The following is a 13,592-nucleotide window of genomic DNA, read 5'->3' on the forward strand; positions in this document are numbered from 1 at the left end:
CAAAGAAATGGAACAAATAATCCTAAAATTTACATGGAACCAGAAAAGACCTCGAAAGGCCAAAGGAATATTGAAAAAGAAAGCCAAAGTTGGTGGCATCACAATTCCAGACTTTAAGCTCTATTACAAAGCTGTCACATCAAGACAGTATGGTACTGGCACAAAAACAGACACACAGATCAATGGAACAGAATAGAGAGCCCAGAAACAGACCCTCAACTCAATGGTCAACTAATCTTTGACAAAGCAGGAAAGAATGTCCAATGGAAAAATGACAGTCTGTTCAACAAATGATGTTGGGAAAATTGGACAGCCACATGCAAAAAAAGGAAACTGGATCATTTCCTTACACCACACACGAAAACAGACTCAAAATGGACGAAGGACCTCAATGTGAGAAAGGAATCCATCAAAAACCTTGAGGAGAACACAGGCAGCAACCTCTTTGACCTCAGGTGCAGCAACTTCTTCCTGGGAACATTGCCAAAGGCAAGGGAGGCAAGGGCAAAAATGAACTATTGGGATTTCATCAAGACCAAAAGCTTTTGCACAGCAAAGGAAACAGTTAACAAAACCAAAAGACAACTGACAGAATGGGAGAAGATATTTGCAAACGACATATCAGATAAAGGGCTAGTATCCAAAATCTGTAAAGAGCTTAGCATACTCAACACCCAAAGAACAAATAATCCAATCAAGAAATGGGCAGAGGACATGAACAGACATTTCTGCAAAGAAGACATCCAGATGGCCAACAGACACATGAAAAAGTGCTCCACATCACTTGGCATCAGGGAAATACAAATCAAAACCACAATGAGATTATCACCTCACACCAGTCAGAATGGCTAAAATTAACAAGTCAGGAAATGACAGATGCTGGAGAGGATGCGGAGAAAGGGGAACCCTCCTACACTGTTGGTAGGAATGCAAGCTGGTGCAACCGCTCTGGAAAACAGCATGGAGGTTCCTCAAAAAGTTGAAAATAGAGTTACCCTATGACCCAGCAATTGCACTATTGGGTATTTACCCTAAACATACAAACTAGTGATCTGAAGGGGCATGTGCACCCAAATGTGCAATGTCCACAACAGCCAAACTATGGAAAGAACCTAGATGTCCAACAAAGGATGAATGGATAAAGAAGATATGGTATATATATACAATGGAATACTATGCAACCATCAAAAGAAATGAAATCTTGCCATTTGCAATGGCTTAGCGAAATAAGTCAATCAGAGAAAGACAACTATCATATGATCTCCCTGATATGAGGAAGTGGAAATGCAATGTGGGGGGTTTGGGGGGTAGGAGAAGAATAAATGAAACAAGATGGGATTGGGAGGGAGACAAACCATAAGTGACTCAATCTCACAAAACAAACTGAGGGGTGGGGGGGGGGGGGGGGCGGGGAGAGAGGGGTGGGGTTATGGACACTGGGGAGGGTACGTGCTATGGTCAGTGCTGTGAAGTGTATAAACCTGGTGATTCACAGACCTGTACTCCTAGGGATAAAAATACATTATATGCTTACAAAAAAATAAAAAATAAATAATTAAAAATTTTTTTAAAAAAGAAAAAAAAAAACAAAGTGGTCCAGTTTCATTCTTTTGCATGTAGCTGTCCAGTCAATCCAACACCATTTTAGAAAGGACTGTCTTTTCCCCATTGTATATTCTTGCCTTCTTTGTCGTAGGTTAACTGACCATAGATGCATGAGTTTATTTCTAAACTTTCTTTTCTGTTCCACTGATTAATGTGACCACTTTTGTGACAGTACCATCCTGGTTTGATTATACAACTTTGTTGCATACCTTGAAATCTGGGATTGTGCTACCGTCAGCCTTGTTCTTTCTCAAGACTGCTCTGGCAATTTGCACACCTCGTTATCCTCATACGACTGGCCTTAGAACTTTTCCCCCCAGAGTGTAAGAAGACATTTGCAATGCATAAATCCAACAGAAGACTTGCATCAACATACATAAAAAATTCTCCAAATCAGTAAGACAGACAACCTAGCAGAAAAATGGACCAAAAACTTAAGAAGGTACTTTACAAAAGAGGCCGTGTAAAATGGCCAATAAACATTAGAAATGGTGCTCAGACTAATTAATGAAAAGAGAATGCATATGAAAATGACAAGATACCACTACACACTCACCAAAATGAACACGTAACGAAATCTGACTAGAGTGCAAAGACACTCCCACTCAGATAGTAGGAGTACACACTAGCAAAACCACTTTGGCAAAACCATCTGTTAGTACATCTTCTAAAGCTGAACAAATTCATACTGAACAATTCAGCAATTCTACTCCTGGGTATATATGCAAAAGGCAGGCACACATATGGTCATCAAAAGACATGTATACAAGAATGTTCATGTTCATAGCAGCACTTTTCCTAACAGCTAAAAACTGGCAACACTCCAATGCCATCAAGAGTAAATGGCTATACAAACATCTTTCTTCAGACATATAAATATGATGGAATACTATCCAGTGATGCAAATTAACCACAACTGTAAGCAACATTTACTGAAAATATTTATATATACACAATACCACAATGATATAATACTGTTCAACTATCAGGAAAACAAGTCTGATGGATAAGTGTGTAGGGAAAATTGTTAGTAGAGGGGTAAACTGGTGCAATCAATGCAGGACAACTTAGCACCATCTGACAGGGGGAAAGGTGGGGGGAAAGAAGAGACTTTTCACCCTTATTCTTATAATACTGAACAATGTCAATTAAAAAGAATTTTAAGGGATGCCTGGGTGGCTCAGTCAGTTGAGCATCTGCTCACATCATGATCCCAGCGCCCTGGGATCGAATCTGCATTAGGACCCCTGCTCAGCTGGAGTTTTGTTTTCCACAAAAGACCCATCCATTCCAGCAGTTCTGTAATACGAGGTGACAGCTCCCCCTGATCCAAGGGAAGTCAAACCAGGTTCAGAAAAGGCTTCAGAAAAAGAGCAGAGATGAAAGGCAAGAGCTGAAGGTCTTACCTTAGAGCACCCCCTCTTTAGGTTACTGACCACCACCAGTAGTGGAAAGGGCAGAGGTGGCTCACTGTGAGCATGGAGCCCAGAATCCATGAGCTTTGGCCGTCCTACAGACACCCTGTGCTCTGGGTGGAACCCAGTGGAACATCCGAGGGAAGGAGTGACCAGCCAGGCACCAGTCCAGCTGTCCTCTAAGTGCCCTCACATACATAAATATATGTGGAGCAAGGACAGGGCAACAGGGACAGACAGATTTTTCTTCCCTTCCCTGGATTTTGGCCCAGCCGTACCATAAGAGACCAAATCAGGAAAAGAAGAGAGAAAACAGGAGAGGCAATGAACCACACCAATGCTTCTGGTTAGCATGATTTAACATTTAGCCTTTCTTTTTTCATTTTCTTTGGTTTAAATTCCTGAGATTCTCAACTTTTCTAGGCTGTAGCTCCCACTTACTGAGGCAGAGGGCAAATATAGGTGAAACTTCCTCATAAGGGACTGCTCAATGTCTCAAAAAGCCAAGAAGGTCTAAGCAGGAGCAAGAGAGCTACCTAGTGGGCATTGCAAGAAATCTACCTACAGAGGAACGGCGCCCACACTGATGAGCTACTTCCTTTTTTTTTTTTTAGGTTTCACTGGTGAATTTTATTACAGTCCTAAAGAAGAAATGATGCCTATTTTTACACAAATGCTTCCAGGAAATTAAAGGAGATCAATATTACCCTAATACAAAAAATAAATATTACAGGAAAGGAAATGAGAGACACATATTTCTCATGACTACAGGTGCACGTACTGTCTGTAATAAAATTTCAATGATCAAATTCAGCATTGTCTAAAATTGTAATATTTAACAACTATGATGGTTAATTTTACATGTCAACTTAACTGGGCTGCTTCCTCTACAATCCCCTGGGTTTATCATCAGGGGCAAATGCTCCCATTTTGCTAAGAGTGACCTCTACATCTTCTCTTCTTCTTGCCCTCTTGGTTCATTACTTCTTCCATTAAGTGAGAATACTAAATGAGAGAAAAAGCATAATTCAACTCCTCTTTTTTGCTTAAAGCTTCTGCTATGAGACTGTCAGTGGAAGACTAAACAGCAGACTAAAGGAAGGCTAGAAGAATTAGCTCCTTATTACAGGGCATATAGTCATACCTTTTTCATTCCCAAATAACACAGATAACTTACAATCTAGCACATTTAATTAATGGTGACAATTCTATCCTTTCTTCCCAGGGATTTATTCATTCAACAAACAATACTATCCTTTCTTCCCAGGGATTTATTCATTCAATCAACAAACAATACTATGCTTTCTTCCTAGGGATTTATTCATTCAACAAACATTCCTTTATGCACTAGGCATCATGTTAACTCATTTAATCCAAAAATCCTATGAAGTAGGCACTAGTATTAGCTTCTTTTACAGAAGAAGAAAGTGAGTCACGGAGACGTTAACTAACTGCACGAAGTTCACACTGACAGACTGAGGCTGGGTCAGGAACCTCACCCAAGCAGTCTGTTCCTGAACCTACTCTCAGCCACTACAATCTGCTCGACTGACCTTACCTGCCCCATTAGCCAGTCAGTCAGTTCTGTGCCCAATACTCTATACCATGGAATCTTCCCAGTCAGAATCTTGGTCTCTCAACACCATAAGACTGTTGTCTCTCACAACTGCTTCCTCAATACCTTAAGACTGATGTCTCTCACAACTGCTTCCTCCATCTGACCCTCTGGCATGGGCTTTCAGTACCTCCTCCGGTCTGGACACGTAACTCACCTCCACACTGCCCACCAAGCCATACCCATGGGCCCAGATCCCTGCTACGTGCATTAGAAGCTCTCCCACCCCAGTTGTTCATGCCATACCACCACCCCTCCTCAACCTGGCACCCGAAGAAGGACTGAAGGTTCAAGGTCTAGAGGCAGACAACTCAGGGCTCCCCTCTTGGCAACACAGCCCTTGGGCAAGTCGTTGCTCTATAACTATCTCATCCAACTGGCGAATCAAACAGACATTTGTAAACATTTAGTCAGCGTCTAGATTACACTGTGCTAAGGCACAGGTCAAAAGCCACCTGTCTTCCATGAACTTTCCCACATTCCCCAAAGAAAGCAACCTAAGGGCACTGTAGACTCTTGGTACTTCTCTAGCAAATTCAGCATACTCCATCTTCTCTGTAGGCATGGCTCTACGCACAGCTTCCCCAGGATACACGTGACCTCTCCCTGTGGCTGCTTCCATGCTCTAGGGTGGGAGCTTTCCCTGTTAACATGTGGGGCAGCACCTGTAGGGCAGCACCTGTGGTACGTACCTGATGAGTATGGGCGAATGGAGTCATTTTACCCCACTACTCAAGCAGAGAGCCCACAAAAATGAAAGAACTAAGTCAAGTTTCTGGAAGGGAAGGCTCTATGCAGAGAGGGTAAGCTTTTTCAAGGCAAACCCCTCTGACACTCCATCCGCTCCAAGCCTATCCCAAATAAGTGACTTGTGAAATGCATAACCAACAAGCCCGCTAGGTAAGCAGTAACTATGGGGGTGGGAGGGAAATGATGCGGGAAGCAAAGGCACAATGTCAGAAACTCCAAGCACGGTACAAAGGAAATTTTTCTTTCCAACCAAGTTTTATAAAACCCACACCCATCATGCCTCCTATGGTCAGAGGCAGGGGACAGTTACAAGGTGCTTGGGTGTCTACACTCAACGAACCCCACTCACATCACCTGGGATCATTTTGATAGCTGTGTTCACTTCACTCCATTTGTGCACCCGATCAAACTTCCAGTCCAGGATAAAATTCCCATTATCCGTCACCACAGGACCCTGGAAGGTAAAATTTTCCACATTTACAGAGGATGTAGATACAGGCAGGCAGGAAAGTGAAGGGGACACCCAAAGACAAGTATCTTAATTGACCCGCTCTAGCCAGTACCCCTGCCTCATGCTTTCTAGAAGGCAGTGCCATGAAGAAGTAATGAGCAGGAGCTTTGGTGTCAGAATTTGAGTCTTGAAGCCACATGCATACAGAGGAGGCTCAGAGAAGCCATTAAGCCCTGTGAGCCTCAGATTCCTCAACTCCACGAAGGGGTAAGGATTCATACTTGAAAGGCAGCTTGCATATAAACCATATGGGTAAGCATTCACCACAGTGAGGACTCACAGGAAGGGTTCGACAGTTCTTAGCTGCTGTTAGAATGAAAAACGACAGCAACAGAAGCCAACTATCCACGTGGTGCAACAGTCTTACCGCCTCTCACTGGGTGCCCAATAACGCAAAAGAAGACAGTGCTACTGTACCCATCACTCACACCAAAAGAGGAAGCAGAGATGTGTTCTGGGGTCCAAAAAGGAAAAAAGGCAGGGGGTAGTTTTAGATAATTAATCCAAAATTTCTAGAGCAGGAGAAGGCATTTGGGACCACAAATGTTGACAGAACACTATAGTCACAGGCAGGGAAACTAGGCCACTCCCACAGGCTGGAGGCAACACAGTGGGAGTTCACTGAAGGGCCCCAGGAAGGCAGGATGCTGGAGCTCTCATGTGGCGTCGCCCGGGTCTCAAGAGGGAACCACCCCCCCAACAGTCTCAAGGCTTTTCAGCTATAGAGGGGACCAGACTCAGAGCTCTGTACAACCACAAGGATTAGAACTGATTTTTCAAACATCAGAGAAACACCAGGAAAAAAAAAAAAAAATCAATATAAAAATGCATCAGGGTAGAGTTACAGATCATTTGTTTTGTCTTCTGTATCTTCCAAACTTGTTATACAGTTTTATCTAAAATTACACTTAGTTTTTAGGTTATTACTTTTGCTAGTTTGTTTATTTAAGTGTAGGAGGGGAAAAAAGCTGAAGAAAACATTTCCACTAAGTCTCTGGAGTGTATTCCTAAGGAGGGGTTCACATCCCCCAGGAAATTCTATTTCTTGTCCCATTCAATAAAAGAACAAAGTAAGAGGAGAAAAGGGAAATTATACCATGGAACCTGGAAAACTTCCTGCCCCGGGGCACTTCCCAAAGCCCATTTTTAGCTGCTGTGAAGCCTGCCAGTCCAGGGACCCAGAGAAAGAATCAATTCCCCCCACGTCTACATAGAACAAGCACTGCATTAAGTGTAGTAATAGCTACATGAGTTTGAATATAGAAACTAATAAAGCTGGAGCACCTGGGTGGCTCAGGTTAAAGCCTCTGCCTTCAGCTCAGGTTGTGATCCCAGGGTCCTGGGATCGAGCCCCTCATCAGGCTCTCTGCTCGGCGGGGAGCCTGCTTCCCTTCCTCTCTCTCTGCCTGCCTCTCTGCCTACTTGTGATCTCTGTCTGTCAAATAAATAAAAAATAAAATCTTTAGGGGAAAAAAAAGAAACTAATAAAGCTAGTACTCTAAAAATGAACCAATAACCTGATTAAAATAAAAGCTGACTACCCAGGCTACATAAGAGAGGACCCTACTGAGGCAAAGAGGAGGACACTACACCGAGAACTTGGACTGCCCTTGAGAAACCTCCCTGGCCACTTACTGCCTTGTTGACGGCCATTCGAAGTTCAATCACGCCCCCAAACTTCTGGGTCACAGCTCGGCTCACTGGGACATAGGCCATTGGGATGACCTCGATAGGGATTCCCTTGTGCCACTGATCCCCAAGGTTCTTTGAATCTTTCCTGGGAAGAAAGTCAAAAAAATAAAATAAATAAGCCCAATGGTACATATAGATGAACACCAAATTCAGACATCACAAGCAGGCAAGGGCAGAGAACAGGGACAAACACACAGGGCTTCAAACATTTTCACTAGGTTTTACTATGTAAGAAATAAGGTATTTGAAGCAAATACGACAAAAATGTTAAAACTGGGTATGACTGGCTTGTGGGTATACAGGTGTTTATTATTTATGTTCTTTCTACAACTGTAATATCTCATAAGTAAATACAATTTTTTTTTTTTTTTTTTTAATTCACAGGCTCAGCACCCAGCACAAGCGCCTTCTACCAGACTCCTTGAAGGAGGATCTGAGAGCTGGGTCAAAGACCACACACAACACAGGTCATGTGTGAGCCCAGAGGAAGCAGGACATGCTGAGTCACTGCCTGTGGGCAGGGCCTGTCCTTCCTCTCCAGCTCCCTCCAAGGATATGAGGACATGCTCTTGTCACCAGACTGACAAGCCATCTCCTCCTCCTGCCAATGGACACATAACATAGCAGTTTGTATCTGCAGCAGGAAAACAGAACAAAATCCTCCGAGACACTGCTCTCAGTCCCAGCCATCAGTCTCAGAGAGTCAGACAGCCCCTCCCTTTCTCTATTTCCTCCTCTATACAGGGATGAGGCTGGGGTCTGATCTACCTCCAGTGGACAGCTCAGGACACTCAACACTGTACCTGAAGTCAGCGATCACGATGAAGCGGCTGGCATAGCCAGCCACAATTTTCTCCTGGGTCAGGCAGCCTCTGGAGATAGGAAGAGGCAAATGAACACAGGCAGGACACAAACTCAATTTGAAAACTAAGGTCAGAGACAGTAAACCCAAATCCACTTACTGAGAAATTTAATCTGTACTTCTTAAAGGAGATCCCTAGTTCCACCATGCTGTGCAATGGACTGAACTGCATCCCTCCCGAACTTTGTATCAAAGCCCTAATTCCCAATGTGCTCTGGGAAAATGAGGCCTCTGAGGAAGTAATTATGGTTAAATGCAGTTATAAGGGGGTCCCTGGTCTGACAGGATCAGTGTCCTTAAGAAGAAAAAAGACACCGGAGCGCTCACTTGCTCTCTCTCTACCCTGAGGGCACAGTGACAGGGCAGCCAACTGGAGCCAGGAATCTCCAGAACCATTGAGAAACTGCTGCTGAAGCCACCTAGTCTACAGCATTTTGTTAAGGTAGCCTGAGCTAAGATGCTTTGCTTCTAGTCAATGGACTATGAAAACATGAGCCTGAGTCTGGGAAAAATGGTTCCCAGTCAGGCCAGGTACACTCCTATCGAAGATGCATTTATGTTCAGGGAAGGTCAAATGAGCATGGCATGAATGGAGGGGTACGTAACAGGAGGAGGACAAGCCTTGAACAACCTGTCCCGTCCACTATTTGACAGACGGAACACACGATAACATTCAAACATATATTGTGTCATTACAGTCTGCTGGATTATGAGAACCAGCAGAGCAGGACTTTACTCTCTTCAACTCACCATTCCCTATCCACCAATCAACATTTAAGAAATACCCAATGTCCTCCAAATGAATGAATGAATATATAACTGCTCACAGAGGGTAAGAGCGGCTTTAAGGCAAAGATCACACACAAATGCCTACAGACCAAATACACTCACCCCAACAATGTATTTGGTCTGAGTCACACAGCTTTTAAAATTTGAATCAGCAGAGGAATGCAGATACAGAGAACCCATTAAGATGAATAATCTCACCAAAGAGGCCCAGGTTCCCGGTCAGCAGACTACTACTCACGACTAGAAATGCCAAGCTGGCTCTACAGCCATCGGCTATCTCATTCCGAGGAGAAAGACAAGCTCACATGGGGCACAGTGGCCATTTGTTTATTCTGCCTTCCACTCTGCTTTGCTGAGGATTAACCAGCAGTTAGTCTTTACCAAGAAAGTCCCCATGACACTCACCCACCGCCCTTGATGAGATTGAGATCGGCATCTACTTCATCAGCACCATCGATTGCGAGGTCAATCTGTGTTGGAGTTGGGGGAAGGGGAGGAAAGGTACAGAAACTATTAAGGCCTCTGTGTAAAGCTTGAACATGTAAAGACTCATCAGATGCTTAGCAGCCCTATTAGCGAGGTAGAGTTATTCCCATTTAAGCAGTAAAAAAACGGGCTCTGAGAGGTTAAGCTATTCCACTAAGGTCACCGGGAAAGAAATATGGGGTTTGGAACCACACCTGGGTCCAGCTCTTACCCATAACATTACACTCCCTTTTCTCACTGATGGGCTTCTCTGTGGAGGAGCTAGAATTATTGAGTACACAATCCCAATGTGGGTGACATCACCCCCAAGTACAGAAAAGATACACAGTACATCTATGGTATTAAAATTTCACTGAGGGGAGGGCAACAGAAAAAAGGTTAAGAAAACTGATTCAGAAGTCTCCATGCTGATATGGCCAAGACGAAAGACAGTTTTTCTTTGTTTTTTTAAAGATTTTATTTATTTATTTGATAGAGGGACAGCAAGAGAGAGAGAGAAAACACAAGCAGGGGGAGAGGGAGAAGCAGGCCTCCCACTGAGCAGGGAGCCCGACGCGGGGCTCAATCCTAGGACCCTGGGATCATGACCTGAGCCAAAGGCAGACACTTAATGACTGAGCAACCAAGGGGCCCCAGAAAGGAGTTCTGAGCAGACAGAGAAAACCCAATGAAGAGTTATAAAGCTGACACACATTTGATGTGATCTGCAATTGGAAAGTATCTGAGGCACCCCCACTGTGACCCCCCCCCCAAAGCATCTGTCTGGGCTCGCCCACTCCCACTGTTAGAAAATTCTACCACCAACCACAAGAGCAGTCAGGAACAACTGGGTTCATGCATCTTTCAAGATCCAAAAATCAAGGAAGCCCAAACTCTGCATGGACAATGTGGGAGCCTTAAGTATGGTTATTGAAAACAGCAGTATGAAAAAATCTCAGGGCACAAATCAGTTCAAGTTGTTTGACATGGCACAGGTATAAATAAAGTGTACCATGCTTCAGCTTCTCTGTGCTTCCTTCCTTTCACGGATCCTGCCGTTTGTCTGAAGAGAAAGCCTGCGCTGCTTCCCCCCACCCTGCACTAACCCCGAGGCCAGGCTACGGATGCCATGGCAACTCTCTGGGGCCTAGAAGGCTGCAACCTTCTTTGTGTGAGTTCCAGGCCCACCTTCCACCCAAACCACACTCCTTCCAGTGCTCAGCACTGCCTCACTCTGCTCTGGCTCTACAGAAATCCCCCAATAAGCCCCTCCCATGGTTCTTACTCACCCCCAGAGGCCCGCATGTTCCAGGACGACACAGGTGAGTGGACCAGGTTAGTACCGTCTCTGGAATGCTCTCTCCTGGCCTGGCCAGCCTGCCTTCACAGCTCTGCTCTTACCTCTCCCCACAAAACCCTTCTAAGCAGCACTGCTCCAGCGCCAGAGGCATCTGAATTCATATTCAGGCTCTACCAGTTACAGGGAGCGTGGCTTTGGCAAATGGCTTGCCCTCTCTGTCTGTTTCACACCTGTAAAATGGGATGATGATGGTATACGTCCTCAAGACTACTGGAGATTAAGTGGCTGACCACAGACCTAGCACCCAGTGTAACACGCAGCGTACAGGAAGAGCTCTGCAGATACCAGCTAGGAGTACACTGCTCACCCTCAACCCCTCTAGTCTCCTCCCGATTACCCATGTGTTCAGCCATCTTTGCCGTAACACGTCACTGTAATCTGTTTTCAAAGGTCCATGGCTGCCTCACACGATTACTTCTCTTCTCCACTTAGTTGGTAAGCTCCGTGAGCTGGCTCACTCTTCTACTTCTATACAAGGACCACGGGAAGTTCTAAATCCACCCCTGGGTTTGTCTAATCCCCCTTCACGGCGCTCATACTGAGCTCTCAGGGTTAAACCACAAGGAATGTACTGGAAACTAACAACCTCTCCTCTCGTGACCTTAGCCAAATTTAATATTCAAAATCCCAGGAGAAATGGGATGTATGACTCACTGACCTTTCCCCTAGATTCAACAAGATATCCCAGAGCCCACACACAAGTGACAGCCATGAAAAAGGAGACATAAAACACAGCAGTCCCTCTCTCCCTTACCTCTGGGTGTCGGTCCAGGTCACTGAGAGTTAAGCCATACTGCAAAATGAGCTGACGGGCCTGTGGAGAACAAGAAAAAAAAAACGCCCATAATCATTTACTCTAAGCACGTGGCAAAGATTCTCAGCATTCTTCTGGATCTAAGTGTTTGACCTGGAGTCCTGACCAAGGCTCCCTCCCAAATCCAACTAGAATCACTAAGAGGTAGGAGCTATAGCTCCGTGAATAGCAAACTAAGTTAATTTCATCCTGGAAACCAGAAGGAGGCAAAGAGCATAGAGTGAGACTCCCAGTGCCAGGCTAAGAATTCCTTCTCCGTGACCTGTTATTTAAGACAATGAATGCCATGGACTCCTAAAGCTAATGGTAATACAGTATTTAAAAAAAAAGCAAAAACAAAACATTCCTAAAATAAAAACTAAATTGATACAGAGTGATTTCCAGGCTATCATGAAGAAAAATAAGCAAAAGAATCTATACAGAGCAGAGGATACCAAAGGCAGGATGTCCCCAAACAGCTAAGGAAGGAACTCAGCAAATTGCGAACACCACACTCGGAAAGACTTAGGATTTACTTTAGAGACATGCCTCATAATATTAACCTTTCAGAGGAGCTGACAAAATGGGAGAAGTGTGTGGTTACCAACACCACATGGCCCTGAGAGGACTGACAGCTGGAATAAATAAATATACCTTGTACCAACCAAATCCAAGTTGATAAGGATCTAGATTCATGTCACTGCCTACAAAACGCAGAGGACTCAAAGGATGGAAAACTTTCTTTCAAAGGCATGTCTTTTTTTTTTTTTTTCAAGATTTTTATTTATTTGTCAGAGAGAGAGAAAGAGAGCAAGCAGGCACAAGTAGGGAGAGCAGCAGGTGGAGGGAGAAGCAGGATCCCCACTGGGCAAGGAGCCCCATGCAGCAGGACCCTAGGATCATGACCTGGGCTGAACGCAGATGCTTAATGGACTGAGACATTCAATAGTCCCCCAAAGGTGTGTCTTAAAATATTTTCTGTCATATATAAAAAATGGAGATGAATGAAAGGTCAATGAAGATGACCAATGTTGATCTTCAATTCCCAAATCCTAAGATTCTAAGGAAAAAACCACAAATATCCTGGAATTTGCAATATATGGGCATTGTGATCCAGATTCAAACTATAAAAAATACTTTTAAAGGATAAGACAACAGGGAAAATTTGAACCATGGTTTCATTTGTTTTTATGTTACCAAAGATAGTTAAATTTTTTGGTATTACTGAGATATTTAAAAACCTCCCTATTTTTCAAAGAGACATAATGAAAAATGTATAATCAAATTATGACTGGGATTTGTTTCAAAATAACCAAGACAGAGGACAATGGGGTACAGATGGAAACAAAATTGGCCATGAACTGATGGTTACTGAAACTGGGTGATGGGTACTTGGAAGTTCATTATGTTATTCTTCATCCTTTCTGAACTGTGAAAACTTCCATATAAAAAGCTGAAATAAAATGTTGACTAAAAACAGAAAATTTTTTTTTAAATGTGATTTTATCCTTACTAAAGAGAAATATACAATGAAGGGGAAAAACAGTAAAAATGGTATTACGGGGTGCCTGGATGGCTCAGTTGGTTAAGCGTCTACCCTAAGCTCAGGTCATGATCCCGGGATCCTGGGATGGAGCCCCTCATGGCATCATCATCAGGCTCTCTGCTCACCGGGGAATCTACTTCTCCCTCCCTTTCTGCCCCGCCCCCCATTCATGCATGCACCTGTGTGTGC

The 13,592-nt window shown here is 44.0% G+C and overlaps 1 protein-coding gene across 1 annotated transcript in view; it reads right to left on the reverse strand.

Annotated features, from left to right (window-relative positions):
* RPIA (ribose 5-phosphate isomerase A) overlaps positions 1-13,592 on the reverse strand; it is a 42,097-nt gene that overhangs the window by 12,452 nt on the left and 16,053 nt on the right. The window contains exons 4-8 of the mRNA XM_059405641.1: positions 11,819-11,878; positions 9,645-9,709; positions 8,392-8,460; positions 7,532-7,673; positions 5,740-5,839 (exon numbers count right to left, since the gene is read on the reverse strand). Coding sequence (XP_059261624.1) covers positions 5,740-5,839; positions 7,532-7,673; positions 8,392-8,460; positions 9,645-9,709; positions 11,819-11,878 — 436 coding nt within the window. The remainder of the gene's footprint in view (positions 1-5,739; positions 5,840-7,531; positions 7,674-8,391; positions 8,461-9,644; positions 9,710-11,818; positions 11,879-13,592) is intronic.

This window comes from Mustela nigripes, chromosome 7 (assembly GCF_022355385.1).
Source record: "Mustela nigripes isolate SB6536 chromosome 7, MUSNIG.SB6536, whole genome shotgun sequence".
Classification (NCBI taxonomy): domain Eukaryota; kingdom Metazoa; phylum Chordata; class Mammalia; order Carnivora; family Mustelidae; genus Mustela; species Mustela nigripes.